Genomic DNA, 24,359 nt, shown 5'->3' on the forward strand with positions numbered 1-24,359 from the left:
AGAGAGAGAGAGACAGACAGACAGACAGACAGACTGCCTGCCTGACTTCTGGAAGTGAGAAACACAAGTCTCCAAGTGCCTGGTGAAAAATAATGAAGTCTTTTGTCTTGCGTGAGAGAGGAGACTCTCCATTATGTAGGCATATGTAATCTCTTTATTCCTGTTCCCTGGAGGAGAATTACAGTGAGGCGTTTCCCTTTTCCCAGTTGGGGTTAATGTTATGCCCTCTCTACCTTTGAAAGTAAAACAAGATGAGGACCCCTGATGATGATTCAAATGTGGGAATATTCCTCAGCAAACACACATTCCCAGTTGCAAAAATATTACCCCTGGTTTCTTGCCAAGCCTTTGAAAAAAACATATGAAAGATTGATTCACTTTTTTTCCCTCCCTGCATTGCCTTTGTGCTGTGGAATTTCAATTGCTCCTTCTATGACAGCCGTATATATAACTTTTCTAGGGGTTGGGGGAAGAGCATCTGTCTTAAGAAATTGTCTCTATTTTTCTTGACAATCCTCCATCAAAAATATTTTTAAATTGGCACAAAGATGATGGATAAAAGAGATCTCTGGAGTTCTATTAGCCTTTAAACACCACCAGTTGTTTATTGACATCGTAGCAGGGGTCCTTCGTTCCTTTCTTTGTTTCCATGCCTTCTTTCTTAATGTTCCAGAACAAGGGTGTGGGAAAAGCCTGCACATTCCACAATGAAAGAGAGGCCTTGGAGCCTTCAAATTATTTCTACTCATTATAGAAAAGCTAGATTACATGAGACCATCTGGTATTAAATGTAATTACCATAACCATCCAAAGGAACCTCAATGTGACTTCGCAGCGCATCACAGTTGAGGGGTTTTACTCAAATGCTGAGATCCACAAGGTAATACACTTTAAAGTATTATCAGATGTTGGTTAATGTAATGTAATCACATCAGCAGACAACAAGAAAATAGTCCTTCAGTGGCAATTATGTAAAACCATGACTGTATAACTGAGCAAGAGAAGAGATAATGGGTATTTTCTGGAAATGGCTCTTACCTGACTCCACTGGAGTGGTAGTGTGATCATCCAAGGTGGAGACAGGAGCGGATGGTAATGGGTGAGCCCCTGGGTAATGGGCTCTTGCTGAGAGGAGGAAAGGCTGCGTTTATATAAGAGTGAATATCCTACTCCTTTTTTGTTCAGCCCAGTCCTGAATATGACTCTCCAATAGCAACAGCAGGTTAGTTTTTCCCATTATCTATAAAAATGTTCTTATAGACAGTAGGTAAATACATGGGTGACAAATATCTCATTGTAGGTTGAAAAATAAACCCTCAATGTCTTTACCTTATACATATGCCATTGAAAAAAGAAATTATGAGAAATTGTGCCTTTAGTACATCCATTAAAAATCCAGCAAGTAAAATGTCTTAACCCCGAAGTGTTTACTACGGTTCAAATTTTGTGAACTCAGAAACATATAAATTATAATGTAATGATTGAACTTTTTTGGAGTGTGTGTGTGTGGGATGCTTGTGTGGAGTGTGTGTATGTGTGTGTGGTGCATGTATGGTACACATGTGTGCAATACATACATGAGTTTGAAAATGTCGTCTTCTGTCACTTTCCTTACTTCCTAAGACAGGGTCTCTCACTGAACCAAGACTTTATCATTTGGGCTAGACTGCCTGCAGTGAGCTCCCTAGATATAGGCATGCTCCCTTGATATAGGCATGAGTAGCTATACATGGCTATTTATGTGGGTGCTGGGGATTTGAACTTGGATCCTCTTGCTTAAAGAGCAAGTGTTCTTACCCTCTGAGCAATCACTGTAGGCCCTTGAACTTTTTATAATAAAACAAAAATAAAATTTTGCAAATGTCATAGAGACTGTATAAACCAAATTGTCTATAGGTATGCATTTTATTTTCTTTATTATTACTTCATAGTCCAGTGATAAAATAAAGGAATATCTTGTTAAAATAACCTCCCATCTCCATATTTCTGCTTTTTCTGGGGTCAGCCTTTCAGAATGACTTCTTCCATTATCAGTATGCAATTTTGTTTCCTCCATATCTTTTCATGACTTGAAAAGGTCCTTACATTTGAGTATGGAATAATATTCCATTGCTAGGACATATCACAGTTTATCCTATTTTCATTTTTAAATATTTTAATTATTATTGTGTGTGTATGGGTGTATGGTATGCATCTGTGACTGCCATGGTGTGTGTGTGTGTGTGTGTGTGTGTGTGTTTGTATGTGTGTGTGTGTAGGTCAGAGAATAGTTTTGGTTCTCTTCTGAGAATGAAACTCAGGCCCTCAGCACTTTACAATCACTGCTTAAGTTTAACGGCTTAATTCATTCATGTGCTGATGAACATCTTGGTTGCTTTAAAATTGCAGAAATTATGAATAAAGATGCTCTAAATGTCTGCTTATGCCTATAGATATCCGTATCAATGTAAGTCCATGTATGTCTTTGGGGAGGGTAAAAGTATCAGTGATTGTTAGGGAGAAGTGGTACAGGGAGAGAATAATGAGGTTCTGAGGATTTTCAGTGAACCTATGCAGTACTATGACGGTAATATGTTTGTCCCAAGTTGTACAGCAGCATGACTGAGCCCTAATGTGAACAGTGGACTGTGGAGTCAATGACATTTGAATTATAGGCCCTTCAGTGGCAGCAGGTGTGGTGCTCTGGTGGGTGTGCTCAGAGCAGGGAGGGTGCACCTATGGGGAGGGACAGGCAATACGGGAAATATTTATGTCTTCAATTAATATTTTGGTGAAACTAAACTTCTCTTAAAAATAGTCTGTGAATAGCATTTTCCTGCTCATGTTTAGAAAAATTCAATAGCAGAGCTTTAATCTATAGCTGTATTATCATACCTTTTGTGTTTAGCACTATTATAATTATAATTGGGCTTAAACGAAGATAAGCTACACATCAGACACTAATTTAAAAATGTAGAGTAGAGGAAATTGTTACTGAATATGTTAAAGCTGTAATGAAATGCTTCTTCTAATCATGTGGTTATTAAATAAAAAAATGTATTTTGACAACCACAAATAAGATCCTATCTAATAAAATATCCTTAGAATACATTCCTTTAATTCAACTTGCTTGCACATTCCTTTAATTCCCCATTCCCCAAGGATATAGTCCCAGACACCAAGTAGATAGGTAATATACAAAACCCTATAGTCTGTTTTTTCTATATACCCTGCAAGGTTGTATTGTCACACAGTCTCAGAGTTAATCTATCCTTCTGTGTTTTATGCCCTGTGCCTCCTCTCTGTCATGACCCTGATCCTTGTGGTTTGGAGCCATTAGTAACTATGATAAGCATTGCAATATTGAGACAGTTAATCTGAAAACCAGTGGAGATGACTACTAAGTGACTGATGTAGCCTATGCAGTAGTGGACACACTGGACAAAGACGACTTGTGTCCCAGGCAGGATGGCGTAGGGTGGCAAGACATTTCATCATATGACTCAAAGTGACACAGAATTTAAAATAATTTACGATTCACAAATTACTTATTTCTAGAATTTTCCACTTTAATTTTGATTACGGTAGCAGATATACCAAAATATGGGGGGACTGCTGTATTTATATGTCATCACTCTGAAATATTTGTTTTTTATACAAATGTGCATATGCATACATTTTATCATTTTAGCTTATAGTTCTTTGAATACACCTAATTTTCATCTATGTCACCAGTTTATCACCAAATTGTGTCATTCAATTAGTCTACAGGACTAGTATCAAGAAAATCTTCAGGAAAAAAAAGTAGGCAGTTTTGATAGAATCACACAGATAATTATTTGTGACATTAACTCCTGATACTTTTTCCTAAAATTTGGATTATTCTTGTTAAATATTGGCTATAGTTACTGCTTACTGTATGCTAAATATGGATCCTTATATTTTCAGATAACCATACCATATATTACTCATCAAAGAAACTTTTTTGCAACAAATGGAGGCTATTACAGAATTCTGAAACTGGCCACACACAGGGAATACATATTTGAGAGATGCCCAACCCTAAATGGCACATCTACAGTGGAACCTCTATACCTAAGGCGATGGAATATAGCAGAACAAGGGGTAGAGAGAATACAAATACATCCTCCAACTCTCACAGCAAAGCTTCCTCATACAACAGAGTGTGAATGACACAGAAGGCCACAGCTGTCTAAGTCTTAGAGAATAAGAGACCGCAGAGTGTGTGTCCCTGGATAGGACTCCTATATTAAACCTCACCCACTCATGCCTCAGGGACCATTGTGAAGAGGAGGCAGAAAGATTGTAAGAGCCGGGGTTGGTGTATGAACATAAGGAAACAGAGGCTTTCAAGCCAATGGGAACTTGAAACAATGGTGACAGCATGCACACTAAATCAGACAAAAAACCAGCACAGAATGAAGGAAATGGCCAGCAGGCCCCAAACTTAGCCTAGGAACTATTGGCAACTGATTACTACAGGGTGGTCTTCTTTAAGGGAGTGACTCTAGATAGGCTGACCATACTCCAGTGGATGACTTTGCACTGAGGGACATCTGGATACAAGGATTGGACTGTAGAGGACTTAACATGTATGACGGAATGCATGAAATCCAATAGGGGATTTGGGGGGGTAAGGATGCGAGAGGTAATATAAATTTGATTAAGATTTATTATATGGAATGCACAAAAACACAATACAAATATTTTTAAAAATGTTAACCATTTCACTACAAAAAGGAGTTAATTTTGTTTCAGAAGACTGACCCAGACAAGGGCCTCAAGGGTCTCTGTGCCCCTGCTCTCACTTTCAGGGTTATTCAGGTGCTGTGTCTCTCAGTTGGAGCCACTGCCAAGGGGATGGGACGCAGTCACACATCAGCTCATCTCTTCAGCGCTATGGCATCTTGCTATTCAAACTCAGAAGATACTGGGAACTGTAGAGGAAAAACCTCACCCCACCCAAATTTGCTGAATGGCAGGGCTAATCTGTGAGGCAATATTCTGAAAAGCAGAAGTTGCCAAATGGGAAGATACAACATGGACTAAATGGCTAGCATGTGGCAGATGTCACTGAGATATCTGAATGGATGGATGACTGACTTAGAGGCACTCTCAGGAAAAATAATACAGCTGATGTTATCTAAAAAACATTAGCTTAATAAATGTAGAGAGATTTCACATACATTTAAAGACTATATAAGCTGCATTATAGTCAATAAAAATTATTTCTTTAAAATAATAACCAAGAGAAAGACTAGCTCTAGACAGTTGATGAAATACATTCTTAGCTCTAACTAAAAACAATTCTTTGGCCTGTCAATAGTATAAGTATACAACAGAGGAAACTGTGCCATAAATCAAAATATCAGAATACAAATATGTAAACTGAGCATTCACCAAGATGACAAAGATACTGTCTTGGCTAATGAGGTACCTGCAGTGAACCACAAAAGGAAGGAACTTTCTAAAATAATGTATGATGTTTAATTTTTGTGCTGTGACATTTTTCTATTCACTGAGCCTCACAGAATGAGAATGTAGTTTTGTTCTATTTCAGGGCTTTGAATTAGAGGAGGGGCACTGCAGAGGTGATGGTGCTTTGAAAACATATTTCTGCTTGTTTTTTTTCTCTTGTCTGATGCTGAGAAAAGGTCACTGGTTTTTGAAAGGAAGCTGTCTTCGGTGGAGCTGAACAGCATTGTCCAAGTCAGAACAGCAGCAGAGTGAGCAGCAACCTTGGATTTTATGACCGAGCTGGTAGACCACTTGCTGTCTCTCCCAACACTCCAGATAAGTCTTGAGGAAAGTGAGGTGCTGGTTGGGCCACCTGAGTTGGAGTTGTGAGAACATGGCCTAAGATCATATACATCATAACTTCTTATCAAAGAGTTGGGTCTCAAATAGGCCTGGAAATACACTTCTGTTTCGTAAAACATGAATGAAAAATTTAAAATAAGTATGAAGGCCTGAGTTAAGGATGATTGTGGGTGGAAATAGGTACCTGCACTTTCAGAATGGCATTCTCAGCCTCTAGGACTGTCTCTGTGGGCTGGAATTTCCTGTTAGTACTAATGGATATGGCATACTTTTTGCTGTTTCAAGTGGAAGATAGGTATTTGGAAATGTAAGTCCTCTGAGAACTGTGGCCACAGCAGCATCGCAGTTTTCATTATTGAGGATGTTAAAGCCAGACCTTACTTTAAGAAGACTTAACACGCCCAAGAAGGGGAGGTTACTACACTTAGTCATAATCCTTATTTTTAGCTCCAGACTCTTTTCCTCAGCTCATTTATCTGTACTATAGACTGTGGGATCATTCTTCTCTGGTCATTCAAATTGCTATAATCAGAATGCATCAAGAGGCCAGCTAAGATCCTGCTTACCAGTGTCTATCATTCCAAACACTTCTCTCTCTTCTTCTTCTTCTTCCTCCTCCTCCTCCTCCTCTTCTTCCTCCTCCTCCTCCTCCCCTCCTCCTCCTCCTCCCTCTTCCTTTCCTTCTTTTCATCTTTCTCTCTTCTTCTTTTTATAGTTTTGTAAGTATGTGTATGGTGTGGTATATGTATATGTATGCATATGTAATATGGGTTTATGTGCATGTAGAGGTCAGAGATCAATGTCTGGTATCTTCTTAGGTCATTCTTTACCTTATTTTTTTGAGACAAGGTCTCTCATTGAACCACCTGGAGCTCATTGATTCAGCTTGACTGACTGGCCAGCAAGTTCCCAGAGATCTGTCTGTCTCTGTTTCTGAAGTACTAGGATTACATACGCATGCTGCCAGTTCTGGCTTTTTAAGTGGGTGATGGGGGATCTGATATAAGGTCCTCATCCTTGTTTACTAACTTAAGTCATCCCCCAGCCTTTTTACTGCTGTTTCTAAAACTGTTATATTTATATTTATTTTTAAAGAGAATGCATGTATATGGTTAAAAAAACAATAAAAAAAACCCTCCTGTGTGAAGGTGGTGGCATGCAGTGAAGAGTTGTCACATTATGGTAGTAACTAAACAAAGATAGCCTGACTCCTTGGCATTGGTCAGAACCAAGAGTGAGTCCAATCCATTTTGAGAACTGGTTCCTTCTGATTTCTCTTGGAAGTGCTCTCTGAACAAAAGACTTGCTCTGTCTTTTATTCAAATAGTATACCTAGCTGACTTGGGAAAGGAAAATTGGAACTTGTCTTAGATGATTTTCCTTTCTGACCCTGTGGTGGATAGCTTTAGTGTTAACTTGACACACATGGGTTGAGGGAGCCTCACAGTTGGGGAATTGCCTCCATTGAACTGGCCTGTGACCATGTCTGTGGGGCAGGTCCAGCCCACTGTGGGTGGTGCCACCCTTGGGCAGGTGGGCCTGTATTTCATAAGAAAGCAGGTTGAGCAGGGACTGGAGGAACAAGCCAACAAGCAGTATTCCTCCATGACCTGTGCTCTAGCTCCTGCCTCCAGATTCCTGCCCTACCTTGGACTCCTACCTTGGGCTCCCTCATGAATTGTGACCCAGGTGATGTAAGACAAATAAATCCTTTCCTTTCCAAGTTGGTATTGGTCAGAGTATTTTGTCACAGCAATTGAGAAACAAACTAGAACAGAAATTGGTACCAGGAGTGGGGCATTGCTGTGACAGACCTGACGTTGGAGGATTGTGGAAGCATTTGGTACTTTGGGCTGGAAAAGCCATTGTGTGCTTAGAGTTTGTAGCTGTGGAGCTTAGAACAGTTATGTCGAAAGAGCTGTGGATGATAGAGGCCTGGCTTGTGAAGCTTCAGAGGGAAGTGGAGACTATCAGGGCTATCAAAATATTGTGTGATATTTTGAATTGAGAATCTGTGGGTTCCAGTCAGCTGAGGCTGAAGAATCAGCTGTGATTAAGAAGAGACCAGAACTTGAAATAAAACCTTTGCTTTACTGGGACAATTGATGCTGGTTAGCTGGAGTTGAAAAATCAGCTGTAAGTAACAAGAGACCAGCATCATTGTGGTGAAGTCTTCTGGGAGGTATTTCTTCAGGGTCAGCACACAGAGGGAACCCACACCTCTATCTCAAGCAGGAAGCAGGACTTGGTAATGTGTAAGAGTCTCCTGTATGGTTCTGGTGTTGAAAGCTTGAAGGGGTCACAGAGAGCAGCTGAGGCTTGACACTCTGAGAGTCCAGGAAAGGACATAGGTGAAAGTGCAGCTTCAGTTGCAGAGAAGACCCCAGGATTGAAGGGGTCATGGAGACAGTCTGAAGCTTTGCACCCCAAGAGGCAAAAAGAGGCCATTGGTGAAGGTGTAGCCTCAGTTTCAGTGGAGATCCCAGCTTTTTGGAGATGCTGGGACCATGAGAGGACCACCATGGACAGCAGTAGGTGTGGAATGGAGCTGGCCTTGATCTGCGAAATGAGCTGTGTGTGCTGTGGATAGCAGAGTCAGAGAAGTGGAGCAGCCAAAACCCTTTGGAGCCCAGAAGATCATGAGTGAATCCCAGATGTCCAGCCTTGAGCTACTTTGCTGGACTTTGGTTTTGCTTAGGTGTGCCCAATTCTTCCCTTTGAAATAAGACAGTACTTGTTTTGGATTTTACAGAAGCCCACCCACAGTTAAGAGACTTTTGAAAGAGGCTATGGACTTTTAAGTGTTTGGACTTTTTGTGGACTGTGGGGTTTTTAAGGTTGTACTGTCTTATGTTGTGATATTAATGTTAACATCATGTCTTGGGGAAAAGCATTGGAAAGGTTATGGTTTAATAGTGATGTGTTTGTGTGTCAAGTTGGCAAGGGGTCAATTGTGCTGGATAGCTTTAGTGTCAACTTGACACACCTGGGTCGAGGGAGCCTCAACTGGAGAATTGTCTCCATTGAACTGGCCTGTGGCCAGGTCTGTGGGGCATATTCTTGATTGTTGTGTGATGTAGTAGGCCCAGCCCACTGTGGGTGGTGCCACCCCTGGGCAGGTGGGCCTGTGTTGCATAAGAAATCAGGCTGAGGAGAGACCGGGGAGTAAGCCAGTAAGCGGCATTCCTCCATGGCTTGTGTTCCAGCTCCTGACTCCAGGTTCCTGCCCTGAGTTCCTACCTTGGGCTCCTTCATGAACTGTGACCTGGAAGATGTAAGACAAATAAAACTGTTTCTCCCTAAGTTGGTATTGGTCAGAATATTTTGTCACAGCAATTGAGAAGCAAACTACAACAGACCCCCTACTGACCCAGAGCAGCACACACAACCACAAACAGACATTTTCAATCTAATCCCACCTGTTGTTTGCAACATAATTGGGGAATTACTTGTTGCTTCCTATGATACTGCTTTCAGAGCTTGATATTGTCACAGGTACACACACATACATTATGCTGGGTCAGGGACAAGGAAGGGTCATGAGGGATTAAGAGTATATATTTAGCTTATAATAGGAACCCAAGGCTTAGTAATATTGTTTATATTGTAAACAAGCTGGAATAGTGTTAAATGGGTTCCAAATGTAAGATTAACTTGGTTACAAGGTTAAGTAACATAAGGTATTATGTGGTATAAAGTTACCATTAGTTTTTCCTTTTCAAGAAACTGCCCAAATCAAGAAGGAAAGTAAAAAAACAGAATGATACACTCCCTGAGAGTAACTGATAACTGAAATGTTGAACTAAAGTGGGTGGAAAAGAAGCAGTGGAGACATGCCTGGCATGTGATCTTCTCCTTCTTTTCAGCAACAGTCTCCTGTTACTAGATGTGTACCCTCATCAGCTCCAAACTCATCAGGCAGCATGTTTAATCTGTCAGTTCTTCAGCCCACCAGCATCCTTTTCTACTAGATAGCCATTCCTACTGACAAGCTATGAACACTGTCATCTCCTCTAGAGTAAGAACTAAATTTCACTTTGCTCCATTATGATGTCACTCAGGAGCCAGGTGGTGGTGGCACATTTTTATAATCCCATCACGTGGGGGGCAGAGGCAGGTAGATCTCTGTGAGATTAAGGTGAGCTTGGTCTGTATAGTGAGGTCAGCTGGAGCTACAGGGAGACCCTGTCTCAAGCAAGCAAGAAAGCAAGCAAGCACACAAGCAAGCAAGCAAACAGTTACTCAGATAACCTTTCTAGAAATTTCCCATGGTAAAGGTGATGAGGGAATGGAGGATGAATTATTTGAGATGCCCAAGGAATAGGTACGATGCCCACCATCTTTATGCTCTATGAAGCAAATGAGCCAACTCGGAATTCATACACAAATTACCTATCCCACAGTCATGCCTCCAGATACTTTGGGGATTTTTGCTTTATCTCCCCCAATATTTGTTACCTTTTGAAAGTTACTTTTAAGATACTCATATTTCATACTGTAGTCACAGTTTTTCTAATTTATTCCTATCTGCTCTCAAATCAAGACAGAAGTCATCCAAACCAACCAGCTCAGCCCTTTCTCATGCTTCCCTAGATTCACCTTCATGGCAGAGGAACCTCCTAGAGGAGACAAAGACAATAGCTATATTTTTAAAAGAGAAAAAAAATATTATAAAAATGGAATGACCAAACACTAAGACAACACTCTCCATCAGACTTTTTACAGTATGCACTAGGATAGATCCATTTACCAGAAGACTGAATTCTGCCCATCTCTCAACCCTTCCCTTTGTTCAAAGCTTTCTTACAAATTGCAAATGATTCTGGAAGAGGTTGAGTCTGAGTTGCTCGGGGTCCTGGGAGTGTTTAATAGGCAGAGGGAAGTGTAGAGTCCATGGAGGGAGGAGACACAACAGTGTGGAATATGCTTCTTACTCTTCCATTTATAGGAGATAAGTTGAATCAATTTTCTTGGGGCAAGAATTAATATTTTCCTACTCTTTCTTTTAATTCCTTCTTGAGGTTGTCAGCTTTAATTGTCAACTCAACACAACTTAGATTCACCTGGGAAGAGTCTCAATTAGGGATTGTCTACATTGGACAGGTACAGGGCATATCCGTGTGTGAGGATTTACCAAGGAATATGTGGGAGACTGTCTTAATTAAATTAATTGTAGAGGGAAGATCCAGCCCACTGTTGGTGACACCATCCCTAGGCAGTGGGCCCTGAACTATATATGCAAGTGGTAAAAGCTAGCCGAATACAAACAAGCAGATAAGAAAGAAGCATCTCTACTCTTGACTGTAGATGTGGTGTGACCAGCTGTTTGAAGTTCTTGTTTTGACTTCCCTACAATGATGGACAGTAACATAGAATTATAAGCTGAAATAAACCTTTCTCGCCTACATCGATTTCTATTGCAGTATTTATCACAGGAACAGAAATGAAACTAGAACATCTTCTCACCTTATGCTTCTTTTTCATTGCTGTGATTCATTGGAAAACATTACAAATGTCTATGGACCCACAGACAGGGACCCAGGCTGTTCTTGGCTTTCTGATAGATTTCTATAGATGGCAAGTAAACTATCACCACCACCATCACCATTAGTATCACTGCCACCTGTGATCTTGTTAAAGGAAAGTATTCCCAAAGAAGCTGTCAGCTGACATCTTGTGTCACCCTTAATTCATGCAGACTAGTGCAACAGTGAGGAGAATTTTATAGAATAAAAAAGATAAATGCTCTTCTTAAGAAGACTAATTTGCATTAAAAATCTCACTATTTTCAAATTACAGCCATTTATTTCCTTAAATTCACAAGGTAACATAGCTAAAGTAACACTAAGGAATTCTGTTCATTTTATTCTTTCTGGGATATAGTGAATAGGACTGACTCTTGGGATCTTATTAAATTGTTGGGCAAGTTTGAAGGGTCCATATTTCCTGAAAGTTTAAAGCATTTTTTTTTTCCTTCACATTATGTCTTCTTTCAAACAAAACTCCAAAACTTCTGCATATTTAAAAATAAACTGTTAAATTTCCCTTGCAGCATTGTTGTATGTAGGACTGAATAGAATTTTGTGAAAGCATGGTCCATTTCATCCATCTGGTTCATTCAGTGTTGTGTGCTGTGTGCCCAGTAAGTCATTTTTCATTATTAAACTTATCAGAAAAAGTGTGACTTTTTCCCAGTTCTAATGACATGTTCACATATACTTTGTGACATGATGTCTTTGTCAGGCTTAACTCTAAATAAAACAAATTCTTAAGAGGTTTTGAAAAATTTGTCAAATGTATTTTTTTTAAATAGTGTACAAGAGGACTCACCTCTTGGAAAAGCCATGTCTTTTTGTTTAGCTTCCTGGAGGCTTAATCTCAGATCAATGTATACCACGGTTCATAGATGCATGAGTGTTTTCCTTACCCTATAAACTGAAAAATGAGAAAGCAGGGAGGGGGTGATGGGAAAACAGAAGCAGCCAGCCCCTCATGAGAATGTGAATTAGTTACTTTTCTCATTGCTGTGACACAATTTCTGACAAAAGCCATTTGAGGATGGAAAGGTTTATTCTGGCTCACATTTAGAAGTTATGGTCCATCATGGCAGGTAGGTCATGGTGGCAGAAGCTTCATGCCGTTGGTCACATTGCATCTGAAGCCAGCAAGCAGAGACATGAAAGCTGGTGCTCAGCCAACTTTCTCCTTTTTATGTAGTGTGGGACCTGTCTATGCAATAGCGGTGCTCACACATAGGGTAGGTCTTCCCACCTTAGTTAACTGAACCTAGAAACTCCCTCACATACCCAGGGGATTGCCTCCTACTTGATTCCAGATCCTGCCAAGTTAACAATAATTATTAGCCATCATATAATACATAAGGAGGCGAGGCCTAGGACTATTTCCTCATAAGTTGTGTACCTATTTCAGTTGTGGAAAATCCTAAGTTACCCAGGGCACAGTTATTTGTTGAGTTTCCTGGGTATGACTTGCTTGCTGGGTACCCAGGGAAAAGAGTTACTCACTGTCTACCTTGGGCTTGGTTTGCTCACTGTGTAGCCTAGGCACAGGAATCTTGTTGAGTATCCCTGACACAAGCATCTCCTCTGGGTGCCCCAGGCACAGAAGGCTTGCTGAAGGACAGTTGTGGTCAGGGAAGGAAAGATAGGGAGGCTCTGAATTAAACTCACAGTGAACTATTTACACCTGTGAATAGTTTCTGACTCAAGTGGCATTTCTCTTCCTGGTAAGTGTGTCAGCATATCAGTGGATCCCTGCCATGAACTTGCTGGTGTGGCTATAGTCTAAGCAATGATCCTGTAGACCATGAAGTGTCCAAGGCCAACCTCATATGATGATATGTCTCATCATATTTTGTAGTGAGAACACTCAAGGTCCAGCAGTATTTATTCACCTCTCAGAAGCTACTCCAACATATCAAGACTATGCCTGAAAGTCAGCCGATGGAGAGGGAGAACATGTGGAAAGCAGTCTTCATGAGGACTTTGTCCTCACAAATTTCAGGGAGTGTTACAATGAGAAAATAGTTCCTCACCTCCTATAAACTTAGCCTCATTATAGGAAAGATGCTTCATGACCATTCCTAGTGATGAACTTGCAAGAAGCATCTGATTCCTCCCACTCACCACAAGTTTGGAGAATGCTTCCCAGTATGAAGGTGCCCGTCAGCCTTGTTGGTCATGCTACCTGTCATTTACACATATATGCAGACTATATACAGAGTGATGATGTCTGAATGCTTTCACACCTTATATGGATCACATTATACTATAATGTACAGACTGACACTGTTAAGTGGGTGGATTAATTTTCCTTATTGAGACTTCATTTCAGGGTGTATTATAGAAAGCAACATGAAAATGATATTTTCATCGTCATCCAAAGATGGGTATGCTTTAAAAAACTTTTTCTCCTTTTTTATTGTTTTATATACATGCATATAATGTGTTTCAATCGAATCCACCCTCCATTCTCTCCCTAGATTCCTTCCCCGTCCCCTCACCACCTTTGGCTCCCATCTTCATGTGCCCTTAATTCTTAATAAATCCTTAATAAATGTAACAATAGATAAGTAAATTATAATTATTTTTCAAAGTTTTGCCCTTTTATCTTGTTTCCTTTTGATTATCTTCTTTTAGATTCACAAAAGATATACAGTTAAGAATGATAATCTTGATCTTTTTGTAAAGGCATCTACTTAAAAATTATTTTGAAATACATTAAAGACAAGGCCTGTTGCAAAATGCTGTTTTCCAGACAGATATTAGTCATGTCTTTGACATTATTTGTGCTTACGGAGATGCTGAAATCTACTCTTGAGCATAAAGTAAATATTGATGTCCAGAAAATAAGTTCATTAAGAAAGGCTCTTTCTTTTTGCTTGATATAATCTTACTTGTGTTAAGACTGTACCAATGTTTATTAGTATTACCTTAAGATTTTTGTGACTGCAGCCTCCTTTTCCAGAAGGTTCCTTGCTCTGATGCTGAAAACAGACTTGCGAAGCTGAAAATTATTAAGAGTTGTTTTAGTTTTGGAATACAAATGAATAGTGTATTTAATACTCATGAACAGATGACATTATTAAGACACTAACTATGAAAAAATTTTCACATAAGCATCACCAAAAATTGATTCTAATATTTAACATTCTTTTTTGCTTTTACTTTTTAAAATTAAAACTTTAAGTTTGCACATATTAAAATGGGCTTCCTCACGGCATTTTCATACTTAATGTGTTAGTGTACTTTTTAAAACCCATTCCTCTTCCTGGTGTCTACTTTCTGTACTTCCCCTATGACTGGTCCTCTTCCTTCCCCCATGTCACACGGATTTTATTACCTTCTCTTTTCCCTCTCCCTTACTTCCTCCCCTCCTATGATTCCCTTTCTAGTTTCATTACCTACACACACATTCATATAGATATAATATACCAAATTAACATGGTACATGGACACACACAGATACACATATACACAAATATATGTATATTCAGTCACACACATCTATAATTTTAAGCCTAAATTCTGCATATGAGAGAAAAATATATTTGTCTTTCTGCATCTAGCTTATTTACTTAACATAATGATTAAGATTCTTTCCTAGTTTTGCTTTTATTTGGGCATAACTGCCAACTAACTGTGGAGGTGCCTGTCACTGATACAAGATAATGTACAGTGTAATGATACTGTCCTTCATCCGAACAGGATATTTAGCTTCCAGAGAATTCAAGGTTGAAACTAATATTTGGAATGTTTGTCATTCTTTAGTAAAATGTTTTCCAACCTATACCATATTACTGCAGATTCCTGAGCTGTGATCCAGTACTAATTTGATTGTGGTTCAGGAGCTGTTTTGTTTTCAGGCACAGGAACAGGTGAGAGGAAGGAAAGTTCAAGGTTTGCCTCTACGTGATGATGATAAAGGCTATTCCAGAGAAGAGGATTAAGAAACACATCCAGCAGGCTAACCACAAATCAGCACTGCCATGCTCACTGGCTCATGGTAGATTTGTGTACAACTTTCACAGAGGGCCAAGTAGTCAGAACAGCAGACAGGGAGCAAAGAAGGGCTCCATCCAGGGTAGATTCTTGAGAACAAATAGTGGAGCACTTCCAGTCATCAGCACTGGGACCCAGTGATGGAAGGAGAGAGCCACTCTGTCACCAACAGCTTACGTTTTCTAAGCACTTGGCACAATATCAGTGACCATTGGTTACAAAAGAAAGATCAGAGCCAGAGCTCTTGGGTTCTGGGATTGAAGAGCTCAGTGTGGTAGGCCAGGCTAGGACACTTGACCTTGTTATTGAACAGTATAAATACAGTCAGCAGTAAAGGGGCAGACTATGTGCACAATAGGAAGGGGCTCCCCCCAGTTGGTCTGGGGGAGAACAAGTGTTCCTATAACAGTCAGCCATGACTTCATTGGAGAAGTAGAAGTTGTGCTGGACTTTAAGGGATTTCTACAGGCAAAGATGGACAGGGGTTAACTTGGAAATGCAAGCACAGAACATGTTAATTTGGTATAAACTATCTACGGAAGTATTATGCTGACTGGGGTTTTAGGCAGGACAAGTGGAGGAAACACTCTATGTATACTGTGTTACAAAGTTGAAGGCAACAAAAGGAAGTGGCCCCAGAAAATTCTGTATTCAATAAACGCAGGTCATCTAGTTTACTTTCACCAACAGTTAGGAAGCTGAGGCCCTAAGCTCCAGAGCTCAAATCTGCAAACCAGTCTATAAACAAATGATGTAATGTTAACCAAGATGTCCATATGGCTAGGCCTTGGAAAGGACCAGAATCACAAATCCCTCCTTTCTCTTTTGTGTATGTGTGTGTTTGTGAGTGCATATATGGAGGCCAGAGGTGAATATCAAGTGTCTACCTGTACTGTTCTCCATCTTGTTTTTTGAGGCAGGGTGTCTCACTGAACCTGGAGTTCAGTGACTGCCTATCCTGGCCAGCCAGAGAGCCCCAGTGATCCTTCTGTCTCTGTACCTCAGTGCTGAGGTTATAGATACTTACCATCACACCTAGCTTTTCATGTGGGTGCTAAGGATCTGAACTCAGTTCCTCTTGCTTGCACAGTAAACACTTTACCCACTTAGCCATCTCCCTGACCCCCACAAACGGGTTCTTGCTATCACGACTGACCACTCACCACAATGTGCAGCATAGCTTTCTTGTTGAATAGTAGATCTGAAATGAAGCTTAGGATCATTGCGCATGTTGGCCATTCTCCGTGTCCCCATGAGGAAAGCTTATTTATTTATTTATTTATTTATTTATTTAGATAATGAAAAACTGAATTGTTTTGCCATTGACTCCCAGGAGAATAAAATCACATATTGACAGGGAGACAAACGTGGCTGCCGGTTATTTAGAAGGTACATATTCACAGTAGTATATAGAAGGCTACTTACATGAAAGTTTCCAGAAACTTTCCTACATCTTCTCTACTCCTCTAAAGAGGGGACACTGAGCCAGTTTCAGAGTGTCTGAGCTCTCAGCACTCTCAAGGGAGCTATTCCCAGCATGGAGACACAGCTGAACAATAGCAGAGCTGAAGGGTATATCAGGGAAGCTCTGCTCTGGTAACCTCTATGCAGTCAGGTCTCAGAAGTTGGGCCCAGGATACAAGAGAGCCCACAACAGCCTGCCATGGGTTAGGAGGGCCAATCCCACCACTCGCAAAGCTGCCTTAATTGTTTCCCCGCATAAAGCAGCAATTTGAATTCAGGTACCTGTCTACTGCCTTACAGTGGAGAAGCTGACACTGAACACATAGTCCACATGTTAGAAAACCATTTGGGGATAATATCTAGTACAATAAATTTGAATTGATTAAAACAAAATGCACTATCAATACGCTTAAGGGATTCCTTGAGAACTGTATTACAAGCAACAGCAGAAGTACCAGAAAAATAAGTATTTAAGCAGAAAAACTTCATATTCAGCTTGGTATGTTCTTGAAAAGGGAGTGTGTGTGTGTGTGTGTGTGTGTGCATATATCATGAATAAAAGCATATCTATTTAATGTACTAGATATGCATATACATTGCTGCACTTGTAATAGTCATTATTCTTCAGTGTTTCTTGCTGTGATAGTAAAGCTTCATATTTTTCTTTCACAAAGATCGTCCTTAAGATTGTGTCACAAAGAACTCAGAGCTACGCTGCTCTGCAGTGCCCTCTTCTGGCCACAAAAGATACTGACAGTCACCAGAAATCAGGAATGCACAAAGCCCTTTAGATAATAGATTGTGAATTACAGCAATGAAAGTAATCAGTATCCGCATATCCTGAATCTAAGTGTGTCACATATGCAGGAACTAAGAAGGGGATGGGGCGCCCGTTTGGATAGAGCTTTCACTGGAAACGAATGATGAGTTGAAAAGATTTTCATGTCCTAAGGTTTTATTTGCAAACCTAAAGCACTTGACCTCATCAGGTAGCAATTCCTTGACTTAACGAATAGAAATAAATAAAAATTTAAATTTAAATGTTCAAATAATACAGAAGTGGTATTTTTAACAACTGAAACTTTTAATTTAAAAGATGTCTCCACCTTTATTGTTCAAGATCTTGGGTTCGGTCCCCAGTCTCCCCCTCTCCCCCGACCCAGAAGCATGCAGTCACACACACACACACACACACACACACACACACACACACACACACAATCGTCTCCACCTTTATTGTTCAAGATCTTGGGTTCGGTCCCCAGTCCCCCCTCTCCCCCGACCCAGAAGCATGCACACACACACACACACACACACACACACACACACACACACACACACACGCATGCACTCACATATGCACATACACTCACATGCAAAATGATGCTTCCAGAATTGCATTCAAGAACCAAGGCCCAACTCGGTTTCTGTAGAGCTACTGTAATTTGGATTGGAAAGCACAGCAATGGATTTATGGCATTTGCTGATGTTTTAGAAAGGTCTTTTAGTCAAAGAATGGGAACACTTCCCCTGCAGCATCCTTGAGTGTGGAGTTTGCTGAGGGCACAGTCATGGGGTAGTTAACAATTTTCTGTCCTCTGTGTTTACTGTGAATCAGTGGCTGATCCACAAGTCTCATCAGGTGCATTTGGGTTTGATCTCTCTGACAGGGCCTTTGGTGGTGTCATGTTATGTCACTAGGAGGCACGTGCTGCCCAGCATATCTCTTTTTGTGATATTAATAGCATCAGTGACCACTGCATAGACTCATCTAGACTCATCCTCTTTGAAAAAAAAAATCTTTTTTTTTTTTTTTGCATTTCAATGAAATCATTCTTTAGTGGGGAGTTTTCCCTCCTGTATTAACTGGTTATCTATCAGTATAATTCCATGATTCTGGATCTTTACTTACTAGTTTTTAAATAGTTAACCAATTTTATGCCATCCTTTTATAGTGACTATTTACAGTGTCACTATGAACTCCCAGTTTAGATGTATTTGGTGGATTTCATTTCAATCCATTAGAGTTTTCATTCTTATCCCAGGTTGAATGATCCATTGCTCTCACATAAGCATGTACACTCACATGCAAAATGATGTTTTCCATTGCTCATCGATCCATCAGCACGTGGGTGTGTGTTTTCCAAGAGCATAACCTGGATTCTGGCAGAGCTCCTTGTCTCTGAGTTTGTCACTGTTTCTGGAATTCACCTGAAACAATCTGATATTTTCAATGTAAACTCAGAACACACAAGTTTTCCATGGGCTCGTCTATATTACATCTATCTCCTTCTCTTTCCCCTCCCATTTCAAGACTCTCGATTATCAAGGATACAAGGGATGACAGAATTCGACTATCTCCTAATCACTCACCAATTTTATTTCATAGTTTATAGACAATCTCAGAATAACACATTTATAGCCACACGGCCAAGAAAACCAGTGGGCATTAAAAGATCATTTGCCTGTATTCTTCCCCTTTGCCCCATCTGTGCTCCCACACCATCAGAGCAGACCGCTGAGGAGTATTTTGTTCTTTAGTTTCACCCTCATCATCTCACCTCTTCCAGAAGAATGCTTCCCACCGACACGTGGTGCCTGATTCGTCAGTGTTTGAGTCTCTTCTGCAGATAATGTGTCAGAGACATGCTTTTCCGTGGTTTCTTCAGAAAAAGCTCATGGGAACATAATTACATAGTGCACTGTGTATACTATAGCTTCTTGGAAAGTATTTTCTCTCTGTAATCTGGAAATTCAGCTTTCATGGATGTGAAAAACCTGGCTTCCATGGCCATCCTGTTGTTACGATAGTTTCATTGGATACAAAGTATTGTTGTAAGATGTTTGATGATGATCTAATTTCCACTCATTTATAGGTCACTTGCAGTGTGGGCAACAAATATCAAAATACTTATTTGACTTAATTGTTATGTATCTGGTGTATATCTTATTTCTAATCTTTCCTGGGTGATATTTTCAGGTACATGGTAAATGCTTTCAATATTTTGTCTCAAATACTTTGCTTTATGAGTATTTATTACTTGTTCTCATTTCTTGATGTAGTATTCTTCATTAGAAGTCTCTAATAATAAAAGTGTGGGTTCTTGTTTTCATGTCTTTTTGATTTTTAGGAAGTTGCCTTGGGGGCTGGAGCGATGGCTCAGTAAGTAAAGTACTTACTATACAAGCATAAAGATCAAATTTCAGATCCCCAGCACTGGTATAAAAGCTGGATGGGTGGGAAGGATTGCCTGTAGTTCCAGCACTCTGGAAGCAGATATAGGATCCCCAGAGCAAGCTGCTGGCTAGACTAGATGAATTGGGGAACTCTGAGTTGCAGTGAGAGACTCTGCCTCAATATGTAAGGTGGAGAATGATCAAGGAAGGCATCCAACATCAGGCATTCAAATGCGTGTGCACACAAATGCATATGCACCTGACAACACACACACACACGCATCACACACATATGCACATACACAAAATAGTTTTTGATTTATTTATTTTATGTATTTGAATGCTTTGCCTCCATGTATGTAAGTATACCCATGTGTGCAATGCCCACAGAGGTCAGAAGAGGGCGTTAGATCCCCTGGAACTGGAATCACACATGGTTATTAACTGCCATGTGGGTGCTAAGGACTGCACCCAGGTTCTCTGTAAGAGCAGCTAGGGCTCTTAACGACTGAGCATTGCACACAAATGCATATGCACCTGACAACACACACACACACACACGCATCACACACATATGCACATACACAAAATAGTTTTTGATTTATTTATTTTATGTATTTGAATGCTTTGCCTCCATGTATGTAAGTATACCCATGTGTGCAATGCCCACAGAGGTCAGAAGAGGGCGTTAGATCCCCTGGAACTGGAATCACACATGGTTATTAACTGCCATGTGGGTGCTAAGGACTGCACCCAGGTTCTCTGTAAGAGCAGCTAGGGCTCTTAACGACTGAGCATCTCTCCAGTTCCACATAAAATATTTTTTGAAGTTATCCCTTCTTCATGATCATTTAGGCATCACTAATCCTTTCTTATTCTTTTATTGATTTTATTTATGATTCCCAAGTTCATCACTTCATTTCTGACTTTTTCCACTTATTTAAGGTGCTAATTCAGTCTCACATGATTTTTAGTGCCTTTAAACTCATTTTGCAACAGAGTGCCCCAAGTACAGCTATTTATGGGTATGGCTTTATGACATGCTTTCTGCTCATTAGTTTTCTTATAATAACTTGTAGGACATTTGATTTTGATAATTAGCTCTCTCTCATTCTTATGAAATATTAGGTTTCCCAAACAGTTCAGTACTTCTTTTTCAACTTCAATCTCTACTGCTGTTGTTTCAATACATTGATCAAACGCGAGGCCCTTCTGGGATTTCCCAGCTCCATAGCCATCCCTCACCTCCCCTGACCCTGTCCTCAGAGCTTATCTGAATCTATTATTTTCCTCCTCACTCTTGCCCTGGCCTGTTCAATTTTGATTCCATTGCTGGGCATTTCCCCAGAGTGACATTTGAAAGGCATGCTCCTTCCCCCATCAACACTGAATGCTCTGCGGATAACTTTGCTTTAGGTTGTGAAGATGCCTATACCAAGGGGTCATGTGGCTGTTGGTTTGTCTCCACCTTCTTTCATTTGCTTGTTTTTGTTTGTTTGCTGAAATATGGTTATATAGCTCAGGTTGGCCTCCAATTGTCTATGTAGCTGAGGATAACTCTGAACTCCCAATCTTCCTGTCTCTACTTCTGGAGTGTTAGGATTACAGACATGCACCACTATGCCTGGCTTTCCCTCTACTTTATTTGGGATCTATGGATTACTCAGTTTTTTTAAAAAAATTTTTTTATTTATTACTTTTATTTCATGTGTATGGACGTATCATCTGCATGTATGAAAGTGTACCCGTGTCATGCAATGCCTGCGGAGATCAGGAGACAGCATCAGATCCCCTGGAACTGGAGTTACGGATGGTTCTTAGTCACTATGTGGGTGCTGAGAATTGAACCCAGGTCCTCTACAAGAGCGGTGTTCTTAACTGCTGAGTCATCTCTCCAGCCTAGATTACTCATTTTTGTGGGGGAGTCTTGTTGAGACAGGGTCTCCCTGTAGCCCCAGCTGGCCAGGAACTCCCTATGTAGACCAGGCTGGCCTGGAACTCACACAGATCCACCTGCCTCCTCCAGAGTGCTGGGATTAAAGGCGTGTGCCACTACACCTGGCTACTCAGGTTTTTTTTTTTTTTTTTTTTTTTTTTTCATGTGTTTTTGCTATTGCTGCTGTTTGTTTTTAAAATCTAGGTATTAGGCTTTTGTTCACATGGATATCAAAAACCTTAGCTAATGCCCTTTTTGTTCTTCTGGAAGAGTCCTTACTTTCTTCATGTTGAGTTTTGATGTTGCTTTATCTCTTACTCTTCCACCGACACTATTTGCTGCTTCTTTCACACTCATTTGATTAATATTCAATTTAATTTTTATTATTTCTTTTTGTCATCTTTGCCTTTTGTGATGATATATTTTCAAAGTAAATTCTGGAGTTGAATGCTTGGAAAGTTAACTAATTTAAGCCTTTGCTCTTTTACTAGATATGTATTTAAAACTATTAATAGACCCCAAGGAAAAGTAGCCAGTCTCTTGGTTAAAAGTCAAAATGTCCTTGGGCCTTGTTCCAAAGGCCAAAAATGTCAAAAGTACTTGGGAGCTCTTATTTAATTCCTAAAAGATTTTAGGGTTACCTCTTCAGAGGGAGGAACGTTAGAGTAGCAAAAAGCCCCATAAAAAAAAGAAAGGGCTGGGCGTGGTGGTGCATGCCTTTAATCCCAGCACTTGGGAGGCAGAGGCAGGTGGATCTTTGTGAGTTTGAGGCCAGCCTGGTCTACATAGTGAGTTCCAGGACAGCTGGGGCTACAGGGAGACCCTGTCTCAAAAAGACAAAAAAGAAAAAAGAAAGAAAGAAAGAAAGAAAGAAAGAAAGAAAGAGAACACATGAAGTTGTCAGAAAAAAGTGATGGAGAGATATGGGAGGTGTTGAAGGGGAGGAAGTGGGTGTGGATTTGATCAAAATACCTTATATTTATATGCAGTTATGAAATTTTCAAGAAAGTTTTTAAGTTAAAAAATGCCATTAGTTAAAAATATTTTAAGGTAGCAATGAATAAAAAAAAAAACCCTAAATCATAAAAAAGAAAAAAGAATATAATACAACCCAAAGACAATTCTTCTAAAACAATTATCAAGCCAGATGGAGTAAGAAAAAAGAGAGTAAAGACATGTAGCAATCGTGAGAGGACACCATTATAAACTTCACAGACATAAAACTAAGCACTGAGGCCAGGTGTGGTGTGCACCTTTAATCCAGCATTTGGGAGAAAGAGGCTGCAGATCTTTGTGATCTGTAAGTCATTCTGATCTTCTGATCTACATAGTGAGTTCCCAGCCAGCTAGGGCTACATAGTGAAACCTTTGTCTCTCTCTCTCTCTCTCTCTCTCTCTCTCTCTCATCTCTATCTATATACAGATATAGATAGAGAATGTTGAGAATTTTTATATTCATAAACTTGGTAGCTCATGAATGGAAAAATTGCTTCCAATATAATGTCAAAAATCCATGATCTGCTTCCCACAAACTTGATATATATCATGTTCATTCTTCCTACTTGTAGATATTTTCTTATTTTGTTTTATTCTCCAAGAGTTATTTGAAGTGATTTCTCAACTTCCAGATGTGCATGTTTTGTCCGTTTGTTTATTTGTTTGGGCTCCTTGTGGTAGTTACTCTTTTGACCTTGGGTTTCTGATTTCATCATGTTTTGGTCAAACGTTTTCACTAGGGTATTGACTTGGTATATGCTTAGATTTATGGCCCAGTAAATAGTCAAGTTTTATAAATCATTCACCTGCTCTTTAAGAATGTTATTCTCCAGTCATTGAAAGAGGAATTATATGAATGCCCCTTGTATGCAATCTCAAAACATCTATATTTTTATTGATTCTTATTATGCATAATCTTCAGAAATAAGAATTAATATTTTTATACATGAGAAATATGAGAATGATAAAAATTAGGTGTCTAATGTCATCTACAGTGCAAGTTTTGAATTTAGAATTGCTATTAGACTTTTAAGTGGTACAGTTTCAAGGTTCAAATTTTTTTGCTATATTATGTTTTGCTATTTTATAAATGTCATTAGAACATAAAAGAAACTTTGCTAAAATATGCTACAACAAATTGCCTTGCTTGACATGAAAGATGATGTTGATACATATTGCAAACACTTTCATTCCCAATTCTTACTGTAAAAATCTAAGCTAGCTGGTATTTTAACTTGTTCTACATGTGTATAACTAATTATCAGAATAATAACCCTGAAGCACTGAAAGAGAGCTATGAATTTTCTAACCCATCAAAGCCATCATAATTGTAGCATTTACATTTTGCATTTATTGATTCCTCAAGATCAGAGATCCAGTGCAACTTTGGATTGATCAGAAGATGAATTCAATTAACTAAGACACCTTGGATTAACCACAGATTT

General features: G+C 39.7%; 1 protein-coding gene across 1 annotated transcript in view; it reads right to left on the reverse strand.

The window, feature by feature from the left end:
- Nalcn (sodium leak channel, non-selective) overlaps positions 1 to 24,359 on the reverse strand; it is a gene marked incomplete in the record, with an annotated part of 412,798 nt that overhangs the window by 83,904 nt on the left and 304,535 nt on the right. The window contains 1 exon segment of the mRNA XM_017794878.1: positions 14,273 to 14,346. Within this exon segment, the coding sequence (XP_017650367.1) occupies positions 14,273 to 14,346 (74 nt within the window).

Source organism: Nannospalax galili, unplaced genomic scaffold (assembly GCF_000622305.1).
Source record: "Nannospalax galili isolate Female #2095 unplaced genomic scaffold, S.galili_v1.0 scaffold287, whole genome shotgun sequence".
In the NCBI taxonomy this organism is placed as follows: Eukaryota; Metazoa; Chordata; class Mammalia; order Rodentia; family Spalacidae; genus Nannospalax; species Nannospalax galili.